Source organism: Cynoglossus semilaevis, chromosome 12 (assembly GCF_000523025.1).
Source record: "Cynoglossus semilaevis isolate Cse_v1.0 chromosome 12, Cse_v1.0, whole genome shotgun sequence".
Taxonomy (NCBI): domain Eukaryota; kingdom Metazoa; phylum Chordata; class Actinopteri; order Pleuronectiformes; family Cynoglossidae; genus Cynoglossus; species Cynoglossus semilaevis.
The window spans coordinates 4,285,527-4,302,092 of record NC_024318.1 but is presented as its reverse complement, the minus strand read 5'-3'; the positions used below and the strand labels follow the sequence as shown (position 1 = coordinate 4,302,092).

The 16,566-nt window shown below is 47.2% G+C and overlaps 1 protein-coding gene and 2 long non-coding RNA genes across 3 annotated transcripts; 2 read left to right on the top strand and 1 right to left on the bottom strand.

Annotated features, from left to right (window-relative positions):
* Positions 1–440: 440 nt before the first annotated feature.
* pcnx2 (pecanex 2) lies at positions 441–16,552 on the bottom strand. Its single transcript, XM_008321586.3, has 40 exons — positions 15,635–16,552; positions 14,326–14,528; positions 13,931–14,048; positions 13,788–13,824; positions 12,782–13,281; positions 12,507–12,701; positions 11,926–12,414; positions 11,680–11,854; positions 10,977–11,133; positions 10,756–10,898; positions 10,429–10,507; positions 10,179–10,314; positions 9,282–9,424; positions 8,919–9,072; positions 8,746–8,778; positions 8,110–8,281; positions 7,914–8,024; positions 7,736–7,827; positions 7,549–7,658; positions 7,365–7,473; positions 7,098–7,190; positions 6,836–6,986; positions 6,331–6,472; positions 6,055–6,232; positions 5,855–5,963; positions 5,631–5,760; positions 5,385–5,443; positions 5,005–5,220; positions 4,665–4,918; positions 4,112–4,345; positions 3,573–3,676; positions 2,955–3,099; positions 2,615–2,845; positions 2,372–2,529; positions 2,084–2,200; positions 1,693–1,874; positions 1,355–1,518; positions 1,164–1,241; positions 901–1,077; positions 441–735 (listed from the first exon to the last, which is right to left on the bottom strand). The coding sequence occupies exons 1-40, from the start codon at positions 15,785–15,787 to the stop codon at positions 559–561; spliced, it is 6,408 nt and encodes a 2,135-aa protein (XP_008319808.1). The 5' UTR covers positions 15,788–16,552; the 3' UTR covers positions 441–558.
* LOC103387081 (uncharacterized) lies at positions 6,454–7,658 on the top strand. The gene is made up of 3 exons (XR_522387.3): positions 6,454–6,577; positions 6,866–7,025; positions 7,528–7,658. It is a non-coding gene; the product is annotated as an uncharacterized LOC103387081 (long non-coding RNA).
* On the top strand, positions 10,210–10,719 carry LOC112487822 (uncharacterized). The gene is made up of 3 exons (XR_003051281.1): positions 10,210–10,334; positions 10,442–10,552; positions 10,591–10,719. It is a non-coding gene; the product is annotated as an uncharacterized LOC112487822 (long non-coding RNA).
* Positions 16,553–16,566: the final 14 nt, after the last annotated feature.

Here is a 16,566-nt window from a genome sequence, read left to right as displayed (position 1 = left end):
GAGAAGAAGAAGAAACTAAATGTAACAGACTGACAATAAATCATGGATAGACTTTTGACACATGTTCGACTGCGTTCTTTGACTTTGTTCGAAGGTTCTGTTTGGAACACGAGGGAACGTTTCCTGTCGTCTGAGTCCGTTTCAGTGACAGAACCTGACACAGAAATATTTAATAATTCAGACAAAGATTTTCTACTGTTACGGTGCAAATCCAACAACGTTTTTTACTAATTAACTTCTTCATCATCAACCCTGGTTTCTTTGCTTTTTTTTTTTTTTTTTTTTTTTTTTTGTCAATTTGGGACAAGGCTTTCTTTCTTTATGGGAAGTTTTTATCTCCTACTTAGGCCACAGTCTGTGGTGAAGTGTAGATGTAGAAGAAACAGAAGCTTTGTTCAAAAACATGTTTTAATCTGAGGAACTGGAGCCGAGAAGATGGTTTACATTCAGGCCACATGCTGAGGAACAGGAGGCAGGAGTGTGTGTGTGTGTGTCTGTGTGTGTAACGTTTCATACAGTCCTCTCTGTAGATCAGGTGTGTGTCTGTGTGTGTGTGTGTCAGACGGTCTTCTGTTCTGTTTTCTCTGGAGCTGCGGCTGAAGCTGAACCTGAGTCCTCCTGGTTCCTCTCCGACCCCAGGCTGCAGCCTCCGTCCACTGACGGAGTGCCGTCCTTCACAGCTACGGTGACGTGGGACGAGGAGACGTCGATGCTCTCGTAGGGTTCCGACGTCCACTGATGAAGACGGAGACAGAAAAGCGGGACGTCAACGGACAACGGAACAAAACAACTGGTGGATGTTCAAAGGTACTGCATAATTGTTGTGATTTTTTTTCCAGTCACCTCTGTCCAATGTTTCTCAAACTAAGGTACATGGACCATCAGTGGCCTGTGTCTCACCTGTGTGGCTCTGCTGCTGGACCTGTGCGACGGCCCGATGGCGATGTTGACGCTGGACGAGGACTGAGTGTCGGTGGTGTTTCCTCCTTCGGCCGCGGACAGTCCAGAGATGACCAGGCCGCTGGAGAAGCTGCGCTTCCCAAACAGCAGGCTGAGCGTGGACGAGGACGAGGACACCTGCAGTTCAGGGAGAGAAGTGCAGAAGTCCAGAGGTCTGTGTTGTCAAAGGTGGCGCCGACTCACAGACACAGGAAACAGAGTACCTGACTGGACGGATGGGGGTTCTGTGCCGTCTGCAGCTGTGAGCTGATCCCACCTGCTCCTGACAGACGAGGGACCTGAAGAAGAGACGGAAGAACGTCCTGAAGAACGTCCTAAAGAATGTCCTAAAGAACGTCCTGAAGAACGTCCTAAAGAACATCCTGAAGAACATCCTAAAGAACGTCCTGAAGAAGGAGAAAATAGAAGCTATGGATGTGTTGAAGGACAGCTGGCTGTTGGACAGGCGTTGGACCAGGCCGTGGGTGGAGCCTGGGTCCACGATGGGCCCTGATTGGCTGCTGACAGGAGGACGTTGACTCTGAGGCTGAACGGACCGGCTGCGATATTCTCTTCTGGCTGTGGGTCACCATTGTTGACGAAAAAACAAAAAAAACACATAACAGGTGAGGGAAGTACTACTACAAATACTACTATGAGTATTACTACAAATACTACCACATATACAGTATGTTGTGGTGTCTGTTTGTGTACCTGAGTTGTGGTGTCTATACTACCTGGCTGTTTGTGTACCTGAGTTGTGGTGTCTGTGGCTGTGTGTGGTCCTGGCTCTGTGCTGCTGGTACAGACTCAGACTGTTGGACGTCACAGATGACGGACGGTTTTGACTCAGAGAAGACGATCCTCCGGCCCCACAGTCCACGTCCTCCATGTTAACGCCACTGTTACAGCTCGTCAGGTTGTCTTTACGAACCCTGTGACACACACACAGATCCTGAGCTCCTTAGTCAAATTAAAACCACACTTTTCTAACCACAGAAACAGGATTAACCGTCTAATCTAATCTAATCTAATCTGGGAGAGAAACCCAGGAATAAGGAGATTAAATGTAACTGTTACTAGTTAGTTTTTATTAGTTAAGGTACAGCATTAACAAAGTAACTAGTTCCCCAGGGAAACTGACCGTAACCATTTGGAGCAGAGCCAGGAGCGGATGACGTCCAGACTCAGAGCTCCTCCCCCGATGTTGCGCAGCGTGCGGTGAGTTCCGGCGTAGGACGTGGTCAGTGGAGACACGTACCTGAAACAACAGTCATACCATCAGAACACAGGGAGGGAGACGGAGGTACCAGTGGGACGGACTACTGACATATGGGGGAGGGAGAAGGGGGGGGGGCATCTAAACTGACTGTAGGTGGAGTCAAGTGTAATTGTGGCCCTCTGATTGGCTCCCTAGAGGTTGGACTCTTACATGGGATAGCCCAGCGGCTGGTCACATGATGAGTTGACCATGTTCCTCAGTGCCTGCTTGGAGTTCTGGATGCTTCCACGTTCTGGGTTCCTGTTCCGTAAAAACACCAGCTCCTGCTGCTGCCCCGCCCACAGACCTCGCACACATTCCTTGTTGATCTGTGGACGAGCAGTGAAGTGAAGTTCATCTGTTCAACGTTAACAGAACCTCTAGTCGGTTCTCGGTGTCCGGCGACGGTCCTACCTTGATGACCTTGAAGCTCAGGTGTCGTTTGTACAACATGATGATCTTGTACTCGTCCGTGCCGTCGTCGATCATGTGTCTCAGCGTGAGCAGCGTGTCGCGGCTGGACAGAACCGCCTTCCTCCACGCCGGGTCGCTCTCGTGGCAGATGACCAGGCTGCTGCGGTAGTTGGTGATGGCCTCGTACAGGATGGAGGCCTCCTCCGTCTCCTCCAGACAGGTGAAGTGATCCTGAGAAGATGGAGAAGCAGAAGGTGAAGGTGGACGGAGCTGCAGCAGGACCAGGACCAGGACCAGGACCAGGACCAGGACCAGGACTGGACTCTGGACTGGACTCTACCTGATGCAGTTTGAGGCTCATCCTGACGGCAGGAGCCACCACCTTCTGTAGAAGGTCCAGGTCTGCAAAGACCCACTCGTCCTTGGTGGCGATGCGGAAGTCTCCCTTAAAGAGAGTGTTGAAGCCGTAGAGGAAGGATTCCAGACTTTAACCAGAGGAAAGAAGAAGAGGAAGAGTTAGACTTCTCACTCTGTTACAGGATTAATCAACAAACACCATCTCTTCACAGTGTGCAGGATGAAATGAGTGGATGATGCTGCCCCCCTCTGGTTACTAAGCTTACTACAGTGAGAATGAGTCAAACTTTTTGGTATAAAAATCCAGAGTCTCAGCTATGACTTTATACTATTTATTTCACCAGGGAAAAAAAATTAACTGCGAGGAAAATTAAATCAGTCAATTTATATTTGACATTTTAAACAGCAGATGACGACACTTTCATTCATTACTCATTACACAACTCATTATTTACAATACTGAAAATCTATTTATCAAAAAATGCTTTCTCAAAAAATTAAAAATAATTAAAGAAACACTGCAGGCCTGCAGGTGCGATGCCCCCTAGTGGCATGATGCCCTTCTACTAGTTTGAAAACAGTGTCGTTTGTGCTTGTTTACCTGTTGGACATGTTGTGTGAGGCTGTTCCTAAAGATCTTCTCCCCAGAACAGACAGAGCGTAGGACAGAGTGACCAGAGGAGAATCTTCATCACAGTCCACAGGCTGGAAACAGAAGACCAACAGGTGAAGAACCAGGTGTGAGGAACCAGGTGAGTTCACCTTGTCTGTCTTTATTCATGGTTTTAAGGATAAATTCAACAGAAGCTGCGACTGAGCAGAAAGTTTAGAACATCCTTCTGCTTCATCACTTGAAAAAAAGTGTCTCCCAACCACTGCAATATTTAGTTTTAGTCATTTGCTGCCATCTAGTGGAAAAGTATTGTAAGTGTTACAGAAACAAATGAAAAAAATAGTAAATAAATAACAGTTTATTTTGCAAACACTGCTTTTTATCTTTTTAAATGTCAGTTTCAGGAATTCCTCGAATTTGAAGAATAAACTTAAAGGCTCAAAGAAATTATAAATATATATATATATACATAAGTAAATATAAACTATTTGTAAATCAATAGTTAACTGTTTGATCCATTTTCTTACCGTCTCCATTTTTCCAGCACAGAACCGAATCCACTCCAGGTAGATGTTGCAGAAGCTGGCTCTGGTCACGCCCTGCAGACAGTGAACGTAGTCTTCATCGATCTTCACGCTGAAGACCTGAGGGTCACGTTCGATGTGGTGCCACTTGGTGTAAGACTGCAGCGCCTCCTGGATGTTGGAGTCTTTCAGCCAGGTGGAGAGTTTAGGAGAGTGGACCAGGTAGTAGATGACGCTCTGAAGGGGGAGAGGAAGAGGGGGCATAGATGACGGACAGGGGAAGAGATGGGTGAGTGATGACTGGGCAGATTTGGACACACCTTAATGAATAAGAGCATTTGGGGGCGGGGCTAAGACTACTGCAGCTCTCACATGACAAACTGAATTTTAAAAGATACTTTAAGTTATTTGTAACCCCTGAGAAGATGGAGTTTCTGATCTTTCTTGATCTTTTTTGTTTCTATAATTAGAAGCTTCATTATAATTAACCAGTACATTTTACTCTCAGGATTATTAAAGTATCTTTTCATTCTTCTTCCCTCAGTTTTACCAGTACCTTCAGGTAGTAGGTGATGAGCAGCTTGCGCAGGTCATAGACCTGCAGCATGGTGGCAGCGTTGTTCTCACTGATGCTGTAACCCTCCAGCAGGTATTTGGTGGCCGTCACCTCCCAGGCCAACCAGCGCAGGTTGAAGGCGGCGTTGCATGAGAGCATGTGTGGCAGGTGACCAGGTTCACAGCAGCAGCAGGCGTCGTCCTCCTCCACACCTTCTGTGATGGCTTCAACCTCCCGCTGCTGACAGTAGGTACCTGGGTGGAGATGGAGAGCCTGAGAATCATGGGACTTTTTTAAAAATATTTTTCTCAACAAGGAGGAGAAGAAAATCCCTGTGTACCTCTGAACTCCAGACCCCTCAGCTGAAAGGTCACCAAACCGTTGCCGATCTCGATCAGGTGGACCAGGGCGTTGAGGTAGTCGGACGCCAGAATGAAACAGTCCCCGGCGCTGCAGTTGCCCCATCGGCCCAGCAGGAGGTCGCCACACAGTGAGTGCTGCAGTGATCGGGTCAGGTACTCGTAAAATATGGAGTTCAGGTTGTTGTCATCACAACCTGCAGGGGGAGCGAGAGGAGCAGAAGAAATGAGAATGAACAGAGATGTAAGAGATGTTTTGAGTCCTTGGTGTGCTAAAATATTAGTCTTCATTCTTTATTTGTCCTGTAGGGGGCTAGAAAGTGCAGTGGCCATTCCGCTACTTCCAGGATCTGGGACTTACCGGTCTCTTTGTCCACCTGAGACACCAGCCTGCTGTTAGAGTTGTCGATTCTCTTTGTGCTGCAGGGACAGGAACACATATTGTCAATATTTTAATGTAAATGTTTTTAAAAAAGAAGGTTCTTTAGACCAATGTTTCCAAATCCTGCAGGAAAAACTAGAGAAGAAACTGAGACCTGCTCTCGTAACGTTTCCAAATCCTGCAGGAAAAAATAGAGAAGAAACTGAGACCTGCTCTCGTTCTTACTTGTAGTTTCTCTCCCAGAACTTGATGGGTCTCGGATAAGAGGAGATAAAGATGGCGCTGCCCAGGAACGGAGCCAGTGGCGTGTAAAAGACGGTGGTGAGGAGAGTCTGAAGCAGCAGCATGGCTGAGTCTGAACACACACCAGTCAGTCAAGAACTGAACAACAGCAGCAGCAGCAGATACACTGTCACACATACACACACAGAGAGAGGAGTAAAGGATACGAGGCACTGCAAACGGCTGAGCAAAGGCATGGAAAGCACTGCCCCAGGCGATCTGCCAGGGGGCGATGTAAACCAGGATAAAATGGAGCTTCAGAAGCAGCTCACGCATCTACAGACACACACACAGAGGATGAGGTGAACAGACAGAAACACCTCCGGGGTCGTAGAGGTCACTGGACAGAGCGGATCTTCTTCATTACCTTGTGGAACAGGACGGACATGATGAAGAAGTCCAGCAGGAAACTCTCAGAGGCATGTGGACAATCAAAGTGGAAAAAGATGAGCGTGAAGAGCAGAGTGAGGAAGTGTGTGCTGGGGTCACAGAAGGACGAGCGCAGGAGTTTCAGACCAGCGACTGTGGTCAGGAGGACGTCACAGCTGGAGACGGAGCAGAGAGTCAGAGATGATGAAAACCACACTGATGATGAAGATGAGGATGAGGATGATGATGCTCTGTGCTCTTACTGGCCACTTACTGGATTCCAAGTCTTTTGCGGTGACTCAGGGCGAAGCCGTCGTTGGTCAGTGCGCTCAGAACGATGGCAGGATAAACCAGATACTTCTCAAAGAAGAGCAGACCAACGTACAGACGCTCGAACCACATCAGCACAGCATCCTCTGGTCCACGGGTCAGAATTCAAGAACATCAGGAAATGAGTCACCGTCACTGACCGATGTCCAGAGAACAATATCATCAAGCAAAGGCTACTTAGATAAATAACCGTAAGTAGTCAATGGTTATTTATATTCACTTCTAGTTGTAGAGGTTTTAACGACGTCTACAGAAATAGCGTTATATAAACAAACGAACGAAGTAAATGTCAATCGTAGAACGCGGCTTTCATACGTGCACTTAGCACCACCCACAGGCCAGACATAGGGACCCTACATCCTCAATGTTTAACAGACATATTTAAAACCAGCGATGTTTTTAAATGACAGACAAATTAAAAAATAAATGTTATTAAAATGTTGACTGACCTCTCGGTTCAAACTGATGATATTCTTTAGTTTTAAGGACAGGATGTGAGATCCACAACCAGGGGTGATGTTTCCTCAGCTGAGGGATGAGGTAGTGGGTGACGAACCCCACCGTAGCAGCCAGAGCGTACAGCACAATGGTCACAAAGGGCTGCGGGCAGGAACGTCCACGGAGGCACAGAGATGCCAGGTGAGTAAAAGCAATCAACAACAGCAGAAAAGAGATGTGTGGAAACTGGTGTGAAGTGATGGAGGATCTGACCTTCAGAGACAGAAACACAGTGCTGGCTGTGATGGCGAAGGTGAGGATGTAGGTCACAGAGCAGACGACCACGTCTGACAGAAGAATCTCCTTCTGTGGAGCAGAGGGGAGAACGTTTTCATTCAGTTCTTCGTTTAGGTTCAGTTTCATGACAGCTCAATGTCACTCATTTTAACACAATAAAAAGCTGCAGCAGGTTTGTTTGTTCCTGCAGGTGGCGCTGTTCACACTTAAAGAGTGGTTTGGTTAAATTCCATGTCAATTTACCATGGAGTTCTGCAGCTGCTCAGGCAGCGGGTCTTTAATGTCTGCTCCTTCCTCCTCCTCTTCTTCACCCTCCACCAGCGGAGGCATCATCTTGGACTTGATCAGAGATCTGGGATTAAGGAAGGGAAGTCTAAAAGTGTGTCATTTTTCATTCATGTTAAAGGCATGTGAAACACACACTCACAGCAGGACGGACGGGTCGCTGCTCTGTCGACTCAGGTGGTAGGAGAAGACCACCAGGAGACCACAGAAACCAGAGAACAGAGCTGGAGTGTGCTGCTCATCCCAGGGCTCCTGTGTCACACACACACACACAGCGGTCAGAGAGCAGATCAACCATAAACTCATCCTTGACTTTTTTGTCTTTTTACCTTCAATGCTCCAAAGCAGAAGCCATAAAGCAGAGACAGCGCCACCAGGCTGCGGACGATGCTGTAGACGGCGGAGATGAGACTGGTGGCAGCTGGAGAAAACACAAAAAATACAGGATGAGAAAAAACCCCATCTAGGATTAATGAAATCCTGGAACAGGGTCAGAATTGCACCGACCTGTCCCTCCAAAAAAATGGATGTCGATCTGCTCCAGCAGGTAGATGGTGAAGGTGTTGATCTGAGGTAGGAGGCCCACCAAGAAGATGATGGGGAAGCAGTAGGTGAGACCTGTTCACATCAAACCAGTTCAGTGAAACAGCAGAGCAGATGAAATGTCGGCGTCAACACACTGTCCTGGTGTCTTCGCTCATAACCACTAACACGTCTCGCAGGAAACTCAGTGCGTCGTGGCAGACGATGGTGACGCCGTAGAGCGAGGACACGGGCAGGTCCGTCCGCCTCAGCAGCTGCTCCAGCAGCCAGATCAGCCCACAGAAGATACAGAAGTACGCTGCTCGACTGTAGGCCACCAGCTGGTTATGACCCTGGAGGAAACACACGGGAAAACCACAACCACAGCAGGGGATGAAAAAGACCATTTTTTTAATATATATATATATATTTTGTTTTAAAGAGCCAGCCAAAAAAAGAAGGGACTATTAGATGAAGATAAAATCTTGGCCAGTAGCTAAAGGTTAGCAACACATTTGCTCAGAGATGCTCTTGATATCAGTGGCCAAACATAGTTGACAGATAGCTTCATACCACTCCAGAAATATTAAGTAAAATAAAAGTTAGCTTAGAGAAAAAAAGAAGCTAAAAGTCAGCCAACAAAATAAAAAAAGCTAAAGATCAGTGAATCATAATTAACACCAAAACAGAAATGAGCCCAGTAATGTAGCCTAACTAGCTACAGGTCAACAAAAAGAATAAAAACGTTTCACCAAACAAAGCAAGTACTGTAATTATAAAATAATGTGACTCGAGAGTAAATAAGATCAACCCTTACATGTGTCGGTGAAGCAGCATCTGGTTGAACACTCTGGAAAACAAACGAAAACATTTTTGTCTTCATTTTTTCATCTTCACCACAGAGAAGGACAAACAACGACAAATGAATTTCAAATTCTAAATGCAAAAATGAAATGATTAAATAAAGATTTTCTTTTTTTTTTTTTTTACCTTTAGTAAAGAATATTGGCAGCTGGCGATGACCAGACAAAACTGAAAAACCCAGAAGTCTTTGAAGCAGCCATGGTTGAGAAGAACAAAACCCAGGAAAGAAACCAGGAAGGCCATGAGGACGGCCACGGCGTTCTCCAGAACATCCCGATTCCTGTATAGAACAATCGTGGTGATGGTGACGGTTGACCGCGGTGAGTGAAGAGCCAAACCGTCTGTAATTATTATCAATATCAATAAACTGATTGGTCAGTGTTAATGAGTTAATGCACTGACGTGATAATAACCCTGGGATTTAACCATAGACATGACGTAAGACCACCGACATCAGAGGAAATCCCAGACTTTCCTGCAGTACCGTACCTGTCCAGCAGGGCCAGTAAAGTCAGCCTGTCATATAAAATGTTGATCCACTTCCCAGGGAACAGTTCCAGTTTGTAGTAAATCTTCTTGCTGGGTTTTTCCTGAGTGGACGTTTCTGACGATTCGTCCAACGAGTCTTCTTCCTGCAGACGGACGACCGCACGACAAAAAACGTCAACAAGGGTCGGGTCAGCACATCGACATTCTCTCGCTCACTGTCTCTCTCTGTCTCACTTTTTCACTGGTCCACACACACACACACACACACAGGGCAGCATCAATAATTCAGCAGCAGATCTGTGTCTTGTTGTCCCAACAGTTGATCCTGGTACATCTGGGCTGCAGCCAACACTGATGTGGACCAAACCTCAGTCAAAACCGTGACTGTTTTTCATCCATTCAGTCCACTGCTGCTCACACACCCGAACACAATCGCACCACGACGGAAACTGAACCACGACGGAAAATGACTTTCACTGAGTCAAACCCGAGACCGGGACGCGAACACGTTCATTTTAATTACCGTATTTTTTACGGATTATAAGTCGCACTTCATCCTTTGGCTGAGTTTGCGACTTATACATTAAAATATAAAATATGTTATTTTAACACTGACAGCCGCTAGAGGGCACTCTAGGCATGAGAACCAGTATCTGCTACTCCTGTACCTCGGAAAATGTACATGTCCGTTACATTCACACTGACAACCACTAGAGGGCGCTTGTGCAATTTATAGTCCGGAAAATACAGTAATTAGTTATAGACATTTTATAGACACTGCTCATCTGTCCAATCACGTCTTTGGTCGGTGAAGACTTTTATAAACAGTTTGTAGTTGTGTTAAAACCTGGTCTGAATAAAGTTTTTTTTTTTTAATGATACGTTTGGAGAGCAGACCTGGAAGATCTCGGGGTGTGTCCTCCGTGGTCTCAGCCGGTGAGCAGGGATGATGCGTCGCTGGAAAGGACAGTCAGTGTGACCCCCGACCGGCCCGTCCTGACACTCAGAGTTGGAGGAAGTGGACAGCAGGTCACTGGAGGTGGACAAACTGAGGTCAGTGTGAGGAGAACTGCAGATGTGGTTTTAAGTTAAAAACAAAACATGAAAGATGGTGAATTAGTTTGAATTTTGTTTTGTTTGTTTTTACCCCACGTTCCCAGTGATGAGCTCCGCCCCCAGAGGAAGGTTCAAGGCTCTCTCGGCGTACAGTTTCCGAGGTCTGTCTCCTGCAGAAACGAACGCTTCATCAGAAAACATTCATTGACATTGAGGTAAGATAAAACATCAGAACACATTCATTGACATTGAGGTAAGATAAAGAGTTCAGTGTTCCTGAATATTATCTCTCATGTTTGTCTCTTTGTTTTTGTTATTTCTAGAGGTACTTTTAGCAGCAACACAATAATAGTACTTAGAAAACACACGCTGCTGGTTCAGACACTGACTGGTCGTTCAGTGGCAGCTGCTGACTCACTGTGGACGGTGTGGAAGGTGTAGGCTTCTTCTTTGTTGGTGGCCTCTGGTCTGCAGATGACCTGCAGCATGGAGCTCTCAGACTGGGAGGTCTGTGAGGGCAGAGAGTCGTAGTCTGGGTCCTTCTCCCTGTCCGTCTGTGGACTGGAGGCAGAAACAGGGGTCAGTCTGACCGTGTGTGTGTGTGTGTGTTTGCATGTGCGTGTGTGTGTGTGTATATACCTGTAGCCGTCAGGAGAGACTATGGGAATATTAGTGAGAGGTCCAGTCTGTAGGGTGTCAGTCTGCAGACTGGTGGGTGGTTTGGGTCTCTCTGCTCTGTCTTCAGTTTTAGGATGATTCGTCGTGTCCTCAGGTCTGGACGTCACACACACGCTCTCTGTGGACAAATGAAGTGAACTCTCTCTGTTAATCAGATCAATTCTGCTTCATCTGTTCAGTATTGTTGCACATGGTGTTATTATAATCAACACCTTGGTCTAGTCATTCTGACCCCAGCGGCACTGGAATAATAATGATAACACTGGACTGATATGATAGTCTAATGAAACCTTTCAGTTGTTCTGAGCAGAAAGCCAAAAAAATGGTTACAAACCGCAATGAAAAAATTGTATAAAACAGACTCAGTCTGAGCAGGTCCTGTTTCAGCCCCTGCCAGCTTCACCACCGTCCAAATAAATCTTAGAGAGGAGTGGCTTTTCTCAAAGGTCAGCAGCCAAGAAACTGACTTTTACAGAAAAAAGATGTTGAGTTGAAAAGACTGAGGTGAGAGGAAGATCTATGGGAGGCAGAAAACCTCTGAGCGTGTGCAGTGTAAAGAGAGGATTATGAATCAGTCGGAACTGATCCATGTTCCTGATCCCGACGTTCCGGCCAACATTTCCTGACTGTTTAAAATGATATTTTAAGTTTAAGATTCTTGTACCTTCCTTTGCTGCTCCAGCTTCCTGGTTGGCTTCCACACCTTCTACTTCCTGTGTGCTGGCCCCACACCCTCTGGTGCTGAGGGACCCCAACAAGGAAATAAACTCCAGGAAGTTGGATTCGTTTGGAATCTGGCCCTCCTTTGCTTCCAGGTCTGACTTGGAACTGGTCATGGTCTGGAGAGAAGCAGAGTTTGTTGGTTTACGTCGACACATTTGACCAGGTCGGACTGAAGCTGCTAACATACCGTGTTATGTGAGCGGTCAGAAAGCAGCACCGCGTCCTTCCCGCTGTCCATGCTCAGACCTCGGATGTGAGTCCGTCCACCGGGTCCGTAACGGCCCACAGCCGGGGGCAGACGTAGGAAGCCCTGTGGATCTACGTTGATGTCCAGAGGGTCCGTGTCGTCAGGGTGGGAGTGGACGTCGATACCTGAGGAGCTGTTGTCATTGGTCAGCTGAGGGCTGGGTGAGCTGTCATTGGTCGTCTGAACAACCAGCTGCTCCTGGCCTGGAGGGGGCTGCTCCAGGGTGGGGGAGTCAGGGCTGGAGGCTTCTTTACAAAGATGAAACTCTTCGCTCTGACTGGTTTCCTGTTGATGTTTGGGCGTCTGGTCGTCCTCTGACTCTGTCTTCACCTCGTCCGCCCCCCCCTCCACCTCCTGCTTCTCGTCCTCGGGGGAGTCAAAGGTGATGACAGGGATTTTAATGTGACATTCTCCTGCTTCCTTTTGAGCCTTGGAGGAGGCACAAAGTCACGTCTCACAAACACAGTCAGGATCAACTGTTAGCCGTTAGCTGTTAGCCTGTTTGGAACGAGACGTCTTACCTGGGCGTTCTCCAGAATGCTCTGCTTCACGCTCTCCTCCAGCTGAGCGGCGGTCTGAGGGTCACAGCTCATGGTGATGATGATCTTGACTGTGTCGCTCTCGTCCAGGTGAGTGGACGCCGACCCTGGACCAGAGTTGTCTATCAGAACCACTTCTATCTCATCAGAACAGTACTTCTCTTCTTCCTGCTCCTCCTGACCAGAGCAGAGGCCACAGATGATTAAAAACACCTCCAGAAATGACAGACATTCACGTCAGCTTCAACCCCACCCACCTGTAGAGGAAGTTCTGGGATTTCAACGAAATTCTCCCGGTTCTCCATGGACGTCTCCAGTGAGTTGTTGTTGTCATCCGGCAGCTCCTTCTGTCCATCACTCTCCTCCTCCTCATCCTCCTCCTCACTGTCTTCTCCACTCTCCTTGGACGGAGGCAGACCTTCATCAGCTGTCTCCATGTCTCCAGTCTCGTTGTCCTCCCACTTCTTCTCCTCCGTTCTATCCAGTTCGGAGACTTTGTCAGCAGTACACTCTGGCTCTGACGGCTCCTTGACTTCCATCCTTTCCTTCGTAGATCCATTCTCACTTATCTCCTCCTCCATTTTCCCCGTGGTTCCCACCTCCTCTCTCCCAGCCCTGGATGGAGGCCTCTGCTGAGCCTGCAGCAGCGGTGTGGCCTGGTCAGGGTTGGGGCTGGACAGATCATCTGGAGATGGTTCTGGGCTTTGGTTCTGTCCATCCTCAGCATGTTTCTCCTCTGCATCACACTCCCCCTGCTCTGGAAATAAAAAAAATAAGGAATCCCACGTTACATTTGGACATTTGGATCAACTTACAGAAGAAATTAAAGTGAGCGTATGTTTTGACTTAGAGAAGAAATTAAAGTGAGCGTATGTTTTAACACAGAGAAGAAATTAAAGGGAGCGTATGTTTTGTTTTTGTTTTTTTGTTTTGTTTTAAATCTGTCACCGGTTTGTTGTTAAGAATCACACTAATGAACTGCTGCCCAGAAATGATGGCCTAATTCTATGATGAGCTGTTCTGTGTAATTAGGTCATTGACACTGTGGACTCACTGGGACACCTTATGGCTGCAGAGGAGACATGCAGCATGCATTCACAGGAGAGGAAGTTGTTCAACACTAGCCCTGGTTTGACTTTACTGTGTAACTGCAGTAACTGGACTGTCAGCTCCATCACACACAGACGGTGTCACTGACAGGTCAAAGGTCAAAGGTTAAAGGCCAAAAAGAAAAGAACTCTCTTTTGACAGCAACAAGATCACCTTCCAACGTCTCCCCCTCGTCAGACTTTGAACATTCCTGAGTGAAGAGAACAAAAAAAAAAACACATAATTAAAATCAGATTCTCTAGAGACACACAGAGCCAACATGCAGTTTCCTCTTGTGTACAGTAGGTGTCCCTCACCACGCCGATCAGTCCCGGATTGGTTTCTGTCTGTTTCACTGTCACCTGGATCACTGGGCTGGGACGTTTACGAGCCAACATCGTCATAGCAACACTGTCTGGGACTGTGCTGCTCTTCCTGTCAGAAAAAACAATTGACATCAACTTTGCAGCAGATCACAGATCTGTTCCACTGTCTAGAGCAGTGGTTCTCAACTACTGGCCCGGGGACCCGAGAGAATGAAAGTTTATTTTATTTAGTTTTTAGGTTAGTCTGTATGGTATTTTATTTTTTAAAAACTGTCACTTCTGTCTTCTCCTCTTTTCAGCTCTCGGCTCCATCGTTTGTTTTTTTCTCTCTCGTCCTCAAACTAACTGACAAACATGGGCAAAACCCCGGGGTCTGGAGTGTTTACCTGAGGTTGGCAGGCAGGCAGGACTCCGAGGCGTTACTCTTCTTCTCCTGGGCCTTGCTGAGGTCAGAGAGACTGCTGCGGACCAGAGCCTCGCCGTCATCAAACATCAGGTGTAGCCGATAGTTGGCCACCTTGATGAGGATGAAGAAGACGGTGATGGAGCTGCAGTAGATGCTCAAAGCCACGGTGGTCGGTGGCAGGGCCTGTAGGTGGCAGAGTGGAGAGGAGCTTCGTTAACCTTCAGTCTTTATTTTTTTTGGGTGAAACTCTAAAAAAGAGACAAGTTTTCCAGATGCACAGTCATGCAGTTCAGCTGGTGAATGAAAGGCTGAAGCACAAGGATCTCGTTTGACCACTGAGTGGACTCTCCGGGTTTATAGACTCCCAGAAGACAAATGGCTCATAAAACAGACAGGAAGGAGAACACGGAGCATCTGCTTCAAGGCTGTCTGGCCGAGGCTGCAGCTTCACACACAGAGACACAGAGACTCATACAGTTGGCTGTGAATGGTTCATGGTAACATTGTTGACAGATAGTAATTTTTTTTGATTAGATAATTATGTGTGTGATGGTAATGCATTTGGATCAGACACTGATGATAAGGTCAGTGGTATCAGTTGACAGGTATGTTTATGAACGTCAGTGTCTCAGTCACCTGACTCTCTGTACCGTCACAAACAAAAACACAGTATATGAACCTGTGTACTGCTGAATACATCTGTTCTGAATACTAAAAAATAAAGTAATGTAGGTTTATACATCACTCTAGGTCCAGCTTACTGTGAATAAAAACAATATATAATAAATATTACATATATTTACAGTATACAGTATATATATGAGGTGGCGGCTGCTTCATCAGTGTGGGGGTCCCTGGCCTTCAGAGACCCCTGTTCTGGTCATTGATCGTGTCCCCGTTCTCACAGGTTAATGGCTGAACGGTCTCCCAGGAGGAGGTTCCTCCCCCTGGGAGAACGGCAGCTGGTCGTTGCGCCATCACTACTCCAGAGGCCGTGACGTGAAAACACAAGTAAAACAGTGGCTGTCTCCATCCACGCCACCCATCCAAGGGCAGCCATGCGTTCCATCACTGCGTGCAGCCAGAAACACTGCGACACTGTCGTGTTCTTCTGCCGCTGCCACAGAGACCAGGATGTGGAGCGTGTCGGGGAAACACTGCGGTCGTTTTTTTTTTTTCAAGAAAGACCAAAAAATGTGACCTGTAGTGACACACCCCGACCACCTCCTCATCACCCGCCCCCCCACCACCGAGGCTGATTTTTTTTTTTTTTTTAAATAAAGACTCACCAGATGTAGAGACAGAGGCAACATGAGGAGAAATAACCACAGATAGAGGTGGCAGGAGTTGTTGAATTTGTTCTGATCCGGTTCGTGGTACCAGCCCCCGGTCAGAGATGCCCAGACTCCCTGACGCAGGGTCTGCACCAGCTGGGAGCCCATGTCTCCAGCTCTGTCCTCCTCCTCCTCCTCCTCCTCCTCCTCCTCCTCCTGCTCCTCCTCTCCACTCAGGCTGGACGGACGGGTGATGGTGATGATGATGCTGCTGCCTCTCGTCTACAACGAACTGATCTCTCCTCTCTCTGTTTCTTTCTGTCTCCCCCTCTACAGGGTGCTACGCCTCCATGTTGGGGTGATGCAGCACGTCTGTGGAGCCTCCTCCTTCATGCTTCATCGGTCTCCTCCTCGGGGTTATCCTCCGCGCTGACTCTTGCCATCCTGGTGTGGATTTTATTAATCCCAACTACTGCTGAATCTGAAGCTCCGCTCCTCATCTTGTCCTCCTTCTCTCTCCCTCTCTCCCTCTCTCCTCGATCTCCCTGCTGCCTGTGCAAATGCGCAGCTCTGACCGCCTCCCGTTCTACTCCTCCCCCTACCTATGGGGCTTATCTGCGTAGAGCAAAAACCAATCACAGAGTCACGTTGAGCTTCACCTTAACATTTAACGAGTATTGAGGATCGTGTATTTACAGACGTTCATATTCATGTAAGCGGTAGATGATGGATGGATGGATGGAAGTAGAACTTTATATGTTAAAATAAGATTTTCCTAAGCAGTAAGATTTTCCTAAGCATTATCTGTGGTAGTCGGGAGGAATTACACCCTCCGACCCCCAGATGCCGCTCTATTGTTAGAAATATTTAAATATTCCTGTACATCTAAACACATGTTGACATTGTGACTCATTAACACAAATTAAACATTAAAAAGACAAAAAATT

What these genes read in the sequence shown, in the direction of transcription:
- pcnx2 (XM_008321586.3), bottom strand. Translation starts at nt 15,787, where the DNA reads ATGGGCTCCCAGCTGGTGCAGACCCTGCGTCAGGGAGTCTGGGCATCT. An exon ending in TTCTGGGAGAGAAACTACAA is followed by an intron (nt 5,444 to 5,630) that starts GTAAGAACGAGA and finishes CTGTCCCTGCAG; the next exon opens with CACAAAGAGAATCGACAACT. An exon ending in CCAGCAGCAGAGCCACACAG is followed by an intron (nt 736 to 900) that starts GTGAGACACAGG and finishes CGTCTTCATCAG; the next exon opens with TGGACGTCGGAACCCTACGA.